Source organism: Rhea pennata, chromosome 1 (assembly GCF_028389875.1).
Source record: "Rhea pennata isolate bPtePen1 chromosome 1, bPtePen1.pri, whole genome shotgun sequence".
In the NCBI taxonomy this organism is placed as follows: Eukaryota; Metazoa; Chordata; class Aves; order Rheiformes; family Rheidae; genus Rhea; species Rhea pennata.
In genome coordinates, this window is record NC_084663.1 from 166,671,588 (window position 1) to 166,687,591 (window position 16,004).

The window sequence follows — 16,004 nt, forward strand, 5'->3', positions numbered from 1 at the left end:
CTCACCTTTCTTTACATAATTGCAATGTGTTCAGTAATTGAAAAAAAAATCACAAAAATGGTGTGTTCAGAACGGGAAAAGGGCCATGGTTCTTTAGGCAAATAGGTGTTCAGCTGATTGAAATAAATGGATACTTACCAAAACAAACAAACAAACAAAACACTTCTTTTTCTTTATGACAAGCTTAATCATTTCTTTCCTGTTTACTTGACTGTGATGAAACTTATAGTTCAAGAAAACCTTTCTTAATTTCACTTGTGATGGGAAAGAAAGGTTCTAGATTTGCTTTATAATAGGCACTAGCAGCTCTAACAATTTTAGCTGCCTTTTTATATTTATTTATTTTATTTTATTTTGTGTGTATGCATTTACATGCTATGTTCTCTGACCTTACTTATTTAACTAGTATAGACCTAGCCTTGGTGATTGCCTTTTCTTATGGAATTTTCATCTATATTATGCAGATATGAGTGTCAGCAGTGTCCCAGAGTTTTCCCCCTGAGGCAAGAATATTCAGAGACTGCTTAACTGTTCCAAAAGACTTCCAGTACAGTATTTTAAGGTCTCAGATCAGTACTGGTAGGAAATTTGAGGAGCTGGTGTTGCAAGAAATAGCGGTGAAGAATTGCTGAAGTGGATTAATGGCTCCTTGAAGGCATGAGAGGAGACATTATTTGGCTCAAATATTGAGTGTGGAATCAGTGGCTCCCTAAGAGCATATTGATAAGTGACAAGGAGCTGTGAATGATGATGGATGCCATTGAAACAGTAAGTGTACATCCTTAGTTGAAATGCAGTTATATCAGTGACAGATTTTTCTTTCTTATTCCTTTTGTTATTTCTAAACACTGAGTTTACAAATAAATAAGTAGGGTAACATGATTTGCAGAAAATATGTATTTTAAGGTCTAATCTGTAACTTTTGAGCCTAATTTCATCATTTGGAATTAATATCAAACACTCTCCAAAGCAATTTAGAGATGATACTCACACATTTTGAATGAAAGCATGTGAGAAAGCCTGCCATTGTTTCTCAGAGACTTCCCTATAGTCTTCATAATTTTTGTGCATGGAAGGAATTTATTGCTAAGACCTTCATCATAGGAGGAAAGCAGAATTTCAGAAGAAACTTTCCAGGTATTATCTGGTCATATCAAAATTTATAAATTATTTAATTCAGGTGCAGGTGTTTCCTCTGCAACGTATACCGTTACAGAAGCCTTCACAGCTTATCATATAACACAAAATGTGACAAAGCATGATGATATAAATGATATAAAAGGATGGTATGAAAGAAAGGCTTACACTCTTAACAGTATTTTAATGTCTCTTTGTGTATATATTGATAAAAGAGAATATTCGTGGTCTGGGGGAGAATTCTGTAAAAAACAAATACAGTTGGGGGTATGGTCAGCTCATTTCTGATATAAAGACATATTTTACATGGGAAGAAGTAAAGTGAAATAATGTGAAAGCTTTAGGCCTTTTGGAAAAAAAAAGATACGGCTGACAGTTTTAAGTTTTATTAATATAGTTTTTAAAAAAACCTTTAAAATTGTCAGAGTAATTGATAAAGTGAAATTTTAAAGTGTCTCCTTTTTAGAAGGAGCATCTTTGTGATTCAAAGATTTTAAAATATAGAAAGCAATTTATTTTTCTGTAAGGCAGTCATTCTCATCTTCATTCTCTTCCTTTAAAAATTTAATTATACCATTTTAAAATTGTGCATTCTGCATTTAAAGATGCAGAGTAATGGGCAAAATCAATGAATTCCCCAGACTGCCTGTTTCTTCAGATAGCTGTGATTGCATCAAAGCACACAGATGTCAATGGACTTTTGTGTGAAAACAGAAGTCCACTCTCATAGACATGATCTTGAAGAACACAGCCTGTTTGATACTTGTTTTGATTATCAGATAAAAGACAGAGTGAAATAGTTACACTTTACTATAACTAATATATTTTTAAGTTAAAATTCCATATCAGTTTAAGACTCTCCATGCTAATGCATTTGTGGAGTCAGATTCTTTATAATAACCTACTTAATGGTTTTTAAAATTGTTTGTGGAAAAAATAGTCAATGGCCATGATGTTATAAAACTGGTAAATCTGCAGTTTATGGAATGACATGCATTATCTATAAGCATTCTCCCTGCTTTTTTAATTATATATGCCTAGAAATACTCTCCTATTTTTAATAGTTAATTTCTGGAAACATTTCTGTGGTTAAGTTTTACTCTTGTGGCTGTTAACTGAAAAGTAAAGGGAAAGTTGTTTTCATTTCAGATATGAATATCTGTATATACAGATGCTTCTCCGTCTTACTCAAATCAATCACAAAATAAGTATAAGTACACGTAAAATGTTTTCCAAAAATTAGGAAGAATCCAATTTTCAATTAAAATGAATAAAGAAGATGATATATTTGACCTGTCACAGGCAGCTGAGAATCTCTGAGCCTAAATGGCAAAACTTCTGCAATCAAGTCAGAGTTGCAAGGTTCATTAAAAGTAGCAAAATATGATCAAATAAGTGATGTGTTGAAATGAATGGAAATTGTTTTTGTTATTTGTATTTTGTATTGTTATTCTGACCAAAAAAAAGTTGAGATTACTTGCTTGGGAATATTTTATCTGTTTTTATTATTTTGCTAAATGACATAGTTTATCTTTACAAAATGAAGCACTAAAAAGCTTGTAATAACCCCAAACATATATATGTATATGTGTATGTATGTGTGTGTGCATATATGTGAATACACATATCTATATATAGATAGATTTTGATAACCTTCATAACACAGAACAATACGTCACCATACCCCTTCTAAGACCGAATGAGGCCACTTGGAGGACTGTCAGCACACAACAAGTTATGAGCATCTGGCTGGTATTGAGACTGTAATAACCAACCCTCATCCTAATCAAAAACACTAAGAAAAACAAAGCAGAAATGTCATGCCCTATGGGATAGCCATGCCTCAGCACTAGGTCTGCTGATGCTCATCAAAAGGGTTTGCTGGGTTTTGGCAGTAGGACGAACAAGGAAGTAGCATTTGCAGCACATAAAACCAGCCTAAGTAGTGCAGGAGAGAGTAAGAAAATGTGCCTTGGATGACAGAAAAAAAAATCGCTAGGAGTCCTACAATATCTACTAATTACGTGTTTATGACCACAAAATCAATAATACTTTAAGCATAATACATGCCTTTAAGAATACTGTCCCCCAACAGATCTCTTTTTATCAAAGCAACATTTCATGTGAGCAGAGTATAATCTCACATGGATAGATACCAACACACTATGCTAACATCTGTAAAACAGACAATTAGATTCAATCCTGTTCTCTTCCTGAAGAACAAGAAGGGAAATTTTGAGAAGGACGTACTGTAGTCATTGTACGAGCATAAACACAAATATTCTATGATTTATTTTATTTCAGAACTAAAACATATAAAAAAACTGTACAGGCACAGCCATCCCTACCCCAGTCACCCGGGGTGGACTGGACTGACAGCTGTACTGCCTCATTTATACATTTGAATAATCCTGCATTTCATTATGATAGATATATTTTCCAGAGGACAAGGTTTCGCTTGTGGCATCGAGTGTATTTGGGCTCAAATGTTTTCAGGTTTTAAAGCAAGCATTTGCAGATATAAACCAAATACAAGATCTGACTAACAGAACAAACTACAAAAGCTGCAGTAGATGTTTACTGTATCACAAAATCAGCCATTAATAGATTTTAAGCAATCTACAAGATAGCTAGCTCAATTCTACTTTCAGAGGTTCAGTTAGATAAGGGAAAAAGGAGGTGAGACAAATTGCAGGAGGAGGAGGAGCTGATCTGTCTCAAGGTGGAGCTGTATCTTGTATTAAATGACACTGGCAGATTAAAGCTCTCAGATGGGGAAGGGCTTAAAGGCTGAGTCAAAAGCCAAGAAGTCTCTTTATTTACGCCTACCTCCCAGCCCCTGGCAATCTGACTAATAACAAACTGAGCTAACAAGAAAGACTAGAAAGAGCAGAGAGAACATAGAAGCAGCTTGGATCTAAAAATCTAACAAACCAAGAGTGATCAAGTCAAGCTCTGCTGACCATCTTGTTTGTTTACTGCATCCAAATTGCTTGCAAACAGTTAACTATATACAGAAAAGTCAGCATAGCTGTGAAGTATGCTGTGAATTTTAATTGAGGAAAAAGGACAACTGCTTCACAGGGTGGTCTAATGTGCACTCTAATGTGCACTCTGCCGGGAAGATTTTTTCAATTGAATGCTCTGTACTTTGTCTTCTGAACAAGGATTTTAACTCTATGGAACTGTAGTTTTACCAGAGCTTGCAGCAAAGTGAAACTCAGAAGAAAGTGTGCATTTTTCATAGGGGAAAATTAAATTGCATTCAAACAGCTGCTCTAATTGTGCATTACTGATCCCTTCAGGGAGTGTAACTGCTGTACAGGTAAGAAAGATTCCAGTTAGTTAATTAGCTTAGAGTATGAGAAATTAATTTCTCAGTACTGGTTTATTTTATTTTTCTATGTGACTTTGTATAACTTTTCTCTTAAATGATAGCAGTTTACACTGTATTTCAAACAGTGTGCCAGGTGCATTTATTCAATCTGCCAACAGTTTAGCTGCATAGTAGAATGTATGTATTAAGGAAATGCTGATTTGAGATTGTGGTTGAGGGGGAGGAGTGGGTGTTTGTTTTTATTTTCTGAAGTGTAAGAATAGTCCTGAATACATCATCTGACTATGATTCCCTCCAGGATTTAACAGATAATCTTGAATGCTTTTAGAAATGACTAGTTCCTTGCTGAAAGCTTTGAAATTCTTTAAAATCCTTTTTTTTATTATTTTTAAGTAACTGAATGAAAAACTGATGCACAATAAAAAGCTATTTCAATATTTGAAGAAAGCATGCATTGATTTTCACTTCTCAAGCATGCGATGCCTTTGCCATACAGTGACTACTTCTAAGTGTTGAAATTCTTCCGGTGGAAAGGACTGAATTTTTTAGCCTTTTAGAATTCATGCTGCAAAAAGCTCAATTGATGCAAGCAGTTAGTAATGACTTATATGAAGATAGATGAAAGCAACAAGCTTAAGTTACCACATAGAATTTCCTGAAAAACCTCACCATGTGAAACAGAAGTAAGGTCAGTCCTGTCAAGCCTTTTATTTATTTATTTTTTTTTATTATTATTACCAAGAATTCTTTCAGTTAAATATTGAGCATCTGTTACTTGAAAGTAGTTTTCATTCCACAACGATAGTCCACCGAGACCTTCATCGTGTATTCCTGAGTGTACAGACCAACTCTCCTATTAGGTCTGCATAGAAGTTCTAAGCATCTTTGTGCGTGTGTGTGTGTGTGGGGGGGTGTGGTGTGTGTGTGCGAGTGTGTTGTGTGTGTGTGTGCGTGTGTGTGTGAGAGGGAGTTCTTACAGCGTTGCCCACAGAAGTATGATGATGATTAAAATGGGAATGTTTTCCAATTGGTTACAAATGTTTTTACTTTCATCTCTGAGAGGAGGGCTTTCATTTTTATATATGAATTTTTCAAGATGTACTAGAATGCAACATGCTTTTCAGATTATTTTTTTTCCTTTAATTTTGCTTAAGGCCTTTTTAAAGTGCACTTTAAATTTGATGCAGATCTAAGATGGAATTTTAATGGAGAAAAGGAGTATAAAAATGAAGTCTAATTAGCCAGACAGTAGGCTTGAAGCTGGCATCTATGTCAAGAGTCTGCATTTTTCACCTTAGGTCACTGGAAAGGATATTGCTGCATATGAAGCATGAATAAATATCTAGCATATTATGATTCCAGTTTTACTTTGAATACTTAAAAATAATGGCATGTCATGTCTTAACCAATACTTTCGGAATTAAAATTTAAGAGACTATATACATTAAATATAGGCAGCTGGTATAACATGAGAAAATTTTCTCACACTATGAATAGCACTTACTGCCTCTAAATAGATACCTCTACTCCCAGTTATCGGGAATGGTGAAAGGTACAATTCACTATGCACATAATTGCAGGATTTCACGTGTGTGTCTGTGTATAATACTCATACCAAAGCATTTAAGTGCTTAGATGCACAAATCCTTGCACACCTTTGTGACAGAAGCCTTGAGAAGTGGAGTTGCTAGTAAAAGTAACAGAAATGTCTGATAGAGTAAGTATTGATGAGAGGCCAAAACATATGAGAGGCCAAAACATAGGGCCACACTGTAAGAATGTTCATGCATTTAATTGCGTAGATACTTATAAAGGTTTCTTGTCCCTCAGAAATTAACACTTTGGCAGGTTAATTGTGTGGTGACATTCTGTACTCCACGTTTCACTAGCTTACTTTGAAAGATAAAGTGACCTTTATTAGACAGATCCCTTAAGAAATCTGATTTGTTCTGTCCTAGAGTAAATGGTGCACCCAAAAGGTTACTGTGTTTTAAATGATCATTGTAAGATTTTTGTTTTCTTTTAGCAAATGTGGAAATATTATTTTATTAAAATATTATAGATTTCACTTTACCTCATATATCAGGAAATATCTTTGTTTTGGCTAATTAGATAGCCTTAATAGAAAGAAATATAGAATCTTGAAATAAAAAGTGTAGCATAACTAATTTCAAAGCAATGGCAACACATATTTAACTTAAACATGTGAACTGTGCTTGTTACTCTATAGTGGTACAGTTAGGATATCTTTCTCAGGCAGTTTGAGTTTGAGACTAAATGGCTTGAAAGCTGATAATTTGTTACATAATGTACAGGGAATACTGGTGATAATTTTTAACTAGCAAGGCAAGGTTAATTCTATGTGCATTTTGGAATGTTTCTGGTAATTAATGATAACAATAATTGGAAGGAGTCTAATGATTCCTGTCCGAAAAACCTGTTTGTCCCTTGCATACCTGCTTCTTTTGATATGTACTGCATTGTCAAGTCTCTCTTCTTTTTCCTCTTGGTTAACTGTGTACACACAGTTACAGTGTACACAGAAACTATGTTACAGCTTGACTATGTTAATGCATGAATGATTTTGCTGACCTTGACAATACTATCTTTCTTGGATTTAATAAGTTTTATTATTTTTAAAAACATTTTTACATGCATATTACATATAAACATGTTACCCTACTACAGAGGAGTGTGTAGCATTTCTACTTTCACTAAATACACACGAAATGTACCATATACTTTAAAATTTAAATAAAACACTAATGTGTCTACATCCTTTTCAGTTTGGAGGTACAAGGACAGCTGAGACAATACCTTTTGATTTACATACACACTGCAGAACCAAAGAAAAGGTTCCCTCTATGCTACCCGAAGGAACTTTTGATCACAATATGTGTTAAACCAAACCAAATCTTACTTCTTCTCCTTGGGAGCTGGACAATGTTAAGCTAAGCCTATCAAAAGACCCCTCAAATTTGCAGTACTGCATGGTGATAAAAGAGTGATGATCTAAAATATTATGTCATCCTTGATATGAGCGGCTTAGGGAAGCAACTTATTACTTCTGTCTATTGGCAAAACATTACATATTGTATATAAATAAAGCTAATATATTCCTGGTTATTTCCTATTTTGCTGTAGCAGCATGAAGTATTGAAGCACTCCTCCCTTTGTGCTGCTTGATTCAGCAGCTTAATCTAAATATATTTTCTCTTCTTAGAAAATGATTTAAATGTTTTGCAGGGTATAATATTGTTTCACAATCTGGGATAGCTCAGTTACAAGTTCTAGAAATATTTATTACTTTTTTTTCTTTCCTGTTCCCCTCCCCAAATGAAATTATGACCCTTTCCTTTTTTTTTTTCTTTTTTTTTTCTTTTTCTTTTTTTTCCTAGGATCTGCTGGGCAAGATGAAGCTCTGGGTTTTGGTGTTATGTTCAGTTCTGGTTGCATCTGACCCTTTCCAGTCACAGCCTTCTTTTTCTTCAACCAGAGGATCTTGTCAGAGTTTGTGTTCCTGTGAAGAAAAGGATGATACCATGATTATAAACTGTGAAGAAAGGGGCATTAAGATGATATCAGAAATAAATGTCCCACCATCACGGCCTTTCCATCTTAATCTATTAAACAATGGCTTGACTATGTTGCGTGTGAATGATTTTGCTGGCCTTGTCAATGCCATCTCTCTACATCTTGGATTTAATAATATTGCAGATATTGAGCCTGGGGCTTTTAACAGTCTCAGCCTTCTTAAGCAACTTCATATCAATCACAATTCTTTAGAAATACTTAAAGAAGATACATTTAATGGGTTGGAAAATCTGGAGTTTCTTCAAGCAGACAACAATTTCATCACAGTGATTGAAGCAAGTGCCTTTAGCAAGCTTAACAGGCTCAAAGTGCTTATTTTGAACGATAATGCGATTGAATATCTTCCTCCTAACATATTTCGTTTTGTGCCGTTGACCCATTTGGATCTTCGTGGAAACCAGTTACAGACATTGCCATATGTTGGCTTTCTAGAACACATTGGTAGAATATTAGATCTTCAGTTGGAAGATAATAAATGGGCTTGTAACTGTGATTTGCTGCAGCTGAAGATATGGCTAGAAAACATGCCTCCCCAGTCAATAATTGGTGATGTTGTGTGCAATAGCCCTCCAGTTATCAAAGGCAGCATCTTAAGCCGGTTGAAGAAAGAATCACTTTGTCCCACTCATCCTGTAAATGAACTTGAAGATCCTTCAGGATCACTGCCCTTGGTTGTAACCACCTCTATTAGTGATAATCATCTATTAACTAAGGTTATTCCTATCCTGAAAGCTCCTACTAAAGAGTCAACTTTTGTGCTTCATGCTTCAAAGCCAACTACTCAGTTTCCAGGAATCTATTGTCCTGTCCCCTGTCACTGCACCAGCCATACACTCTCAGGAGTTCTCATGCACTGCCAGGAACGAAATATTGAAAGTTTGTCTGACTTAGGACCTCCGCCTCCAAATCCTAAAAAGCTTATTCTAGCTGGAAATATTATTCAGACGTTACTGAAATCAGATCTTGTGGACTATGCCAGCCTGGAAATGCTTCATCTGGGGAACAATCGTATTGAAATCCTTGAAGAAGGATCTTTTATGAATCTAACTAGACTGCAGAAATTATATCTCAATGGCAATCATCTTACAAAGCTAAGTCAGAATCTTTTCCTTGGTCTTCAGCACCTTGAATACTTGTACCTTGAATATAATGCCATCAAAGAAGTTTTGCCAGGGACATTTAATGCAATGCCAAAACTTAAGGTTCTCTACTTAAATAACAATCTTTTACAGACTTTACCACCCCACATCTTTTCAGGGGTCCCACTTGCCAGATTAAATTTGAAAACAAACCAGTTTGCCCATTTACCCGTGAGTAATGTCTTGGATGAACTAGATATGCTGGTACAAATTGAACTTGAAGACAACCCCTGGGATTGTACTTGTGATTCAGTTGGGCTGCAAAAATGGATACAAAAGCTGAGTAAGAATACGATGATGGGTGACATTTTTTGTAAATCTCCAGGACACTTAGCAAAAAAAGAACTGAAATCCCTGAACAGTGATGTCTTATGTCCAGGCTTAATAAACAGCCCTGCACTACCAACTCATGCCAGCTTTATAGTTGTGACAACTTCTGCTACAACCACTGCTGCAGACACCATCTTGCGGTCCCTTACAGATGCTGTCCCACTTTCTGTTCTAATACTAGGACTCCTGATTGTGTTTATAACTATTGTATTTTGTGCAGCAGGAATAGTTGTTCTTGTTCTGCATAGGCGGCGAAGATGCAAAAAGAAACAAGCAGATGAACAAATGAGGGATAGCAGCCCAGTTCACCTTCAGTACAGCATGTATGGGCATAAGACAACACATCACACAACTGAGCGCCCAGCTGCAACTCTCTATGAGCAGCATATGGTTACTCCCATGGTTCAGGTCTATCGAAGCCCATCCTTTAGCCCCAAGCATACTGAGCAACAGGAGGAGGGAAATGACAAGGAAGACAATGATTCCAAACATCTCCGCAGAAGTCTCTTGGAAAGAGAGAACAGTTCACCTCTTACAGGTGCTAATGTCAAATATAAGGCTACAGATCAATCAGCTGAATTTCTGTCATTTCAGGATGCCAGCTCTCTGTACAGAAACATTCTTGAAAAAGAGAGAGAACTGCAACAACTAGGTATCACGGAGTACCTAAGGAAAAATATTGTCCAGCTCCAGCCTGACATGGAGGTTCATTATCCTGGAGCACATGAGGAGCTGAAGTTAATGGAGACACTAATGTACTCCAGACCAAGAAAGGTTTTCCTAGAACAGACTAAAAATGAGTACTTTGAACTCAAAGCTAACTTACATGCTGAGCCTGACTATCTGGAAGTCTTGGAGCAGCAAACATGAAGCAAACCTTTGGTGGGCTGGGGCTGAACTTCTGTATTTCTATTTTAAGTTGGAACCATTGTAAATAAAAGTGCCTTATAGTAACACATCAACAGTCAGAACTTAAGCACAGCAGTAATCCTATCAAAAAAAACCTCAGGGATCACTGTGGGAAGCCATGGGGATGTTTGCAGGCAACGTCTCACCCCAAATTAAATATGAACTCTGTGTGATTGAACTGCGGGAGGAAGATCGCTTACTCTAATATTGCAATATTCCTCTAGATTTTTTTAAAGGTGTGTATGGTACTTTCTGTTCTGCTCCTGATTTATGACAAAATATTTGTTAACTGTACTTTCTTCTTCCCTCAGTTTAATAAGATTATTTAAAAAACAAAACAAAACAAACTTGTATTTGTAGTTTTAACATTATAGTGTATTGGTTAGGTATTAGTACACACACTACATACAAGAACATTGTCTACAACCACACCTAACATATCATCATAATAAATATGAAAGGAATTGAAACTTTGTCATACTAAATGTCAGTTAAAAACAAAAGGAAAAGATATTGGCATATGCACCCAGAGCCTGCAAATATTTAAGTATCTTACATGGAACTTCATCACGTGCATTCGGTATCAGTATGTGGAAGAAAAAAATATATAACTATGTTTACCCAACAGCAACAAAAAAGCAAGCCTTCTGCTATTTTTCCTCTCTGATAGCTTTACATAAGTTTGGACAATCTTCTCTTATGCTGCTGCTATAAAATATTGTGCATCACTGGTGTTTGAATTCATAATCCTGGGCAATTTGAAAAGCTACTGAGAATCAGCTGTAAATATGTTACTGTGTTTAATAAGCTTGATTTTTATGTAACTATCTATATATATGAATAACTTCTGTGCTGGCTTTAAATATTCTTGGAAGAAATGAGTTTGCTGTGGCTAGGAACTTCCAGGTGCAAAAGCAGCTTCTTCCCCACACGACCAAAAAGCAATCTTCAAACAGAATAACCACAACAAAACACACATACACAAAGAACAGTAATAATATGTAGTACTTGTTTGTACAAAAATATGCTATATTTTCCAGAAATCAGAAGAAAATAAAGTGTTGTGGGAAAAACAGGTAAAAAGGTAGAACACTGCAGTTTTATTTTTGCAATGAAATCTAGCTAGATTTATATTAAGTATTTATTCTGTATAATTTTTATAATCTTTTTTTTTTTTTTTTTCAACTTGCAAGAAAAAGAGCTTACTCTTGGCTGCCTTTCAAGAAAATCAAGGAACTGTTCGCTATCAGTGAAAATGAAATAAAGTTTTTTTTTAAACATCTTTATCTTAGAGGTCACTTTTTAAAAAGAAGGCAGCAACTCCTGCATGCACAAGTTCAGAACTGTTTGGGAATTAAACACGAGGGTCTTCACTCTTGTCATGTGGACAGAAGCATCTTGTTCAGTGTGCAGTTAGGGCCATTCAATTTCTGTGCATGACTGACACAGTGCCAAAACACAAATTCTGACTTGCATTTATCTTTCTCCAGGCAAATCTTTTGTAAACTGACTATGCATGAAGATTTTTTTTTTTCTAATTTCAATTTGTAGGAGTAAAGATCAGCTTAATTACTATATGTCTATGTATGCGAGCTAAACTTAACATTGAAATCTTGATAAATTCAAAGTAAAAAGGCATTCTTTAGTTCAGCTTATTGCTGGTGTCTTGCCTATTTGTATATACAAACATTCCCCATATTCTTTGTATATAAGCTTCTGACAGAAATTTTTCTTATACTACAAATGAAAGTCAGATTCTCAGTTCTTTCAAATTTGCATAGAGATACAGACTTTGATGGTGCTATCCTAATTTCTATAATCTAAGGATCTGACCATATGTTATCTTTGTTAACAAATCAACTTCCTTATTAATATTTTGTAGATGCCATCACTTTACTATGACAGTCAAACTTGTTGGCTTCCAAGAATCAAATTTCAGTAATTAGAGAATAAGTATTCCTTCCTCTTTTTATGACTGAGAATAATTTAGTTTAGAAAACCTGTGTATATAAGAGGATTAGGAACAGTAAAACTGGTTACCATGTATCTGTTTCCTTGCTATCTTTATTCCTGACAATTAAAGGTTATACTAAGAATTACCAGTGGAGATAAGAGTGAGTCAAAAAGTGGAGAATTCTACTACACTGGCTTAAGTATCTAGTGCTATTTTGGAAGTCCTTGAATATTCAGGACATCCAAATGGACATGACATGTCATAGAATATGGAAACCCATGCCTTGGTCTGGAGGCACAACTGGAGCTGAGGTGGGATAGCTTAGAACTTTAAAATTACACCAGATGTGTATATTTAAACAACTAAATCCTACCCATAAAATATCTAAGTAACTATTTTTTGAAATAATATCCTATAAAAATTTAATTTAGTCAATAAAAATGGCATTAAAAAGCTTTGAATTTTGAATCAAACCTCAGAATATTTTCTTTTTAGACTTTTTGGTGATCTCAGATTAGTGTAAAGAAAAAAAAATCCACAGTAAATGATGACAGGGTTTAGTATTTCAGTGTCTCTCATTTGAGTCGTCATTTACATTAGTAAGAAACGGATGTAAAAAAATATCCTCCAATTGCCAAGATCCAGGGAAATGATGATTCAGGCCCTCAGGCTTAGGTTTAAGAGAAATAGTTTCAGACTGAAGACAATTGCCACATGCACAGATGTCACTTTGCTTAGCTGCTAACAGTTACTTGGCAGAACGTTGAGGACAACTGTGTTGCAAAACATTCTTCTTCATTGCAGTCTCTAAGCATCAGACAAAAAAAAAAAAAAAAGAAAAAAAAAGGGAGAGAGAGAGAGAGCTAAATTCATGTCAAAGCAATTCAGTTATACAGCTGTACCAGAGCATCATTCAGCATAGGTAAAGAGAGCTTTAGCTTTTAGCTTTCCCTCAGCACAAGGACTCACATCATTCATTACATCAGGACAACTCTACTTTATACTAGGCTGTAACACCACAAGTGGTTTTGCAGCATCCAGGAATCACTATAATGAGACACATGTCATCCACTTTCTATCATCAGTCCCTACTGGACTCCTGCAGAGTTTGATGAGAAGCGAGGGGTCTGTCTACAGTCTTTCCTCATAATAACACTCTCAGCCAGTGATTTCCCAGTTTAGAAGAAACTTTATATTACTAGAACAAAAAAAAGATAAGAACTTGGCCTTATATATTTATTCTTCAGTTGAAGATGTACTAATATCTGCTGTTAAAAAAAAATAAATAAATAAAATACGGAAGTTATCACATGGGAAAAAAGAAGGACGAACTGTCTGTGCCTGAAATTTCCTTGGAACATTTCCATTATAACACTTACAAATGTAGCCTTAAAACTGTTATTGTGTTTGCCAGAAGTTGCCAGTTAGGAGGAGTCTTAAGAAAATTACTTGTTAAGGCTGTGCTCTCCCCTTACTGCTCCAATGACAGGCACAGTTAAGTGGTTTCTATACATTTCACTTAGCTAGAATAATGGAGGCTGGAAGGTGAAGCATGTTTGACAGCCTGAAACAAAGTGGATTCATTTTTCTCTTGTCAGTACAATAATTTAATTGAGTGCAAGAACAGTGCTTCACCAGGCACACTGGTGTACTTGGCAGCTGTTATGTGTTATTAGCTGTGTTAGGGTACCTCAAAGTAACCAACACTACCATTTTTTCCCCTCACATTTTAGTGAATAAAATATATTAAACAGACTTGTTCCCTAAATAAGCAGATATTAAAACAATATATTGCACTTATTTATTTTAACCTGCCTTTAATTTTTTTACCTCCAAAAAAAGTCAAATGCATTTATTTTTCTTTTTTCTTCCTGCTACAGGTATTTTTTTAGATAGGCTTTTAATACTATTGCATAAACATATTATCTGCAGTGACACTTCTGCAAGCTGAACAACAACAACAAAAAAATCCATACCAAACCCTTCCAAAAACAACCACAAGTTTACATGTAAACCAGAACATCGGCCTATTCAGAACTAGTCCAATATCTTTGCATTCTTTTCCATTAGAATGCAGATCAACTTTTTTGTAACTAAATCCCAAATTGAATATGAGGTCAGATTTTTTTGTAGTGGTGTGAGAAAGCTACAAGATATGAATCTGAGCTTTTCTCACCTGCAGTAATTTTTTCTCTGATTAGAATCTGAGAATTAGGTTTTTGCCCCTTTATGTGTAACAAAGAGGTCCCCAGTATAACCCCAAATAGCAGCTTCTTATAATGTGCCACTCAGCTACAGATTTCTAATTGTATAATTTGAGCAAACGAAGAGATGATTCTGAGAGAGAAAATCATCTCAATATCTTTTTTTTTGGGGGGGGTAGGTATGTTAATTAAAAAAAAGAGTATTTATCACCAAGAAAACATTATTTCACAGTGAAAAGCAATAGTGCCAAGGGAAAAGAGTAGATTGAACTCAAAGTCATCATTGGAAGGGATTCTGGAGTATCAAGGATGCCATTGTCTACACAGATATACTTTATCAGCCACACTGACACAATCTGCAAGTTTTGTGTAGATGTACTGAAGTCATTATATGAGAAAAAGAAAAAACAATCAAACTTTGTCTTAATTCAAAGATCAGCTGAGATACTTGCTGAGGACTCTGGCATACTTCTCTTGCACTTCCCCAGCACAGGACACCTTCATCTCCATTGACGAATTTCCACCATGGGCAAATCCTGCTCAGCCGCAGAGCCTCTGGCAGTAGAGCCTCCCGCAGCAGCCGGACCCTGCTCCTTGGGGAGGAATTGCAGCAAGTGCATTGCCTTCAGTGCTCAGTTCCTCTGGGACTTGGTGTTTGGTGTATCCTGTTGGACTTGAGACAGGGTAGATATTGATCTATTACTGAGGCTGTACGATGCTTCAAAAGATTTGTCCCTTTTGGGTTTTCTAAGGCTTATGATATTCTTGATCTTGTTTCAGGAGTAGGTATCTCTCTCTTTTTTTTTTTTTTTTTTTTTTTTTTTTTTTTGGCCTTGAAACAGAAATGAACTGTATCTTTAGCTGGAATCAATATGCAGAAGGTAATTGTCATAATGAAAAGATAACAGCACAACATTTTCTTTCCTGCTCATCTCCTAACAGTCAGCTTTGTTTTTTTGACACAACAGAACAAATTCTTAAGAACCACAGTCTAATGGAAAGCAGCTAACCTCAAGGAAGAAAGTATAACACCAGATGCTGTTCAGCTCTATGAAAGCAAGATGTGAAAGAGATTATTTTTTAATCGACTTCAACAAGATGGGGTGCAAGTACATGCACATGGTAAATATCATAAAACATTTATCAAAGTTTTGTATTTTAAAACATTAACTTCAAAATATCTACAATATGTGCCTCTTATTACTACTACAATGATTACTTCTGTTTCTACTATTACTTCTAGTACTTGCTATGGAATGATCGAATGCAGCAGAGAAGAAACACCTTGTCTTCATATTTCAAGGAGAAATATAACCTCAGCTGTTTGCCTTTACAGACAAATTCATCCAGATTATTTCACTTTTCAGACAAACTGTTTTAGAAATGAAGAATTTTTAAAA

General features: G+C 35.4%; 1 protein-coding gene across 1 annotated transcript; it reads left to right on the plus strand.

Moving 5' to 3' along the window:
- Nucleotides 1–4,390: 4,390 nt before the first annotated feature.
- On the plus strand, nucleotides 4,391–10,425 carry SLITRK6 (SLIT and NTRK like family member 6). Its single transcript, XM_062575941.1, has 2 exons — nucleotides 4,391–4,462; nucleotides 7,873–10,425. The coding sequence occupies exon 2, from the start codon at nucleotides 7,888–7,890 to the stop codon at nucleotides 10,405–10,407; it is 2,520 nt and encodes an 839-aa protein (XP_062431925.1). The 5' UTR covers nucleotides 4,391–4,462; nucleotides 7,873–7,887; the 3' UTR covers nucleotides 10,408–10,425.
- Nucleotides 10,426–16,004: the final 5,579 nt, after the last annotated feature.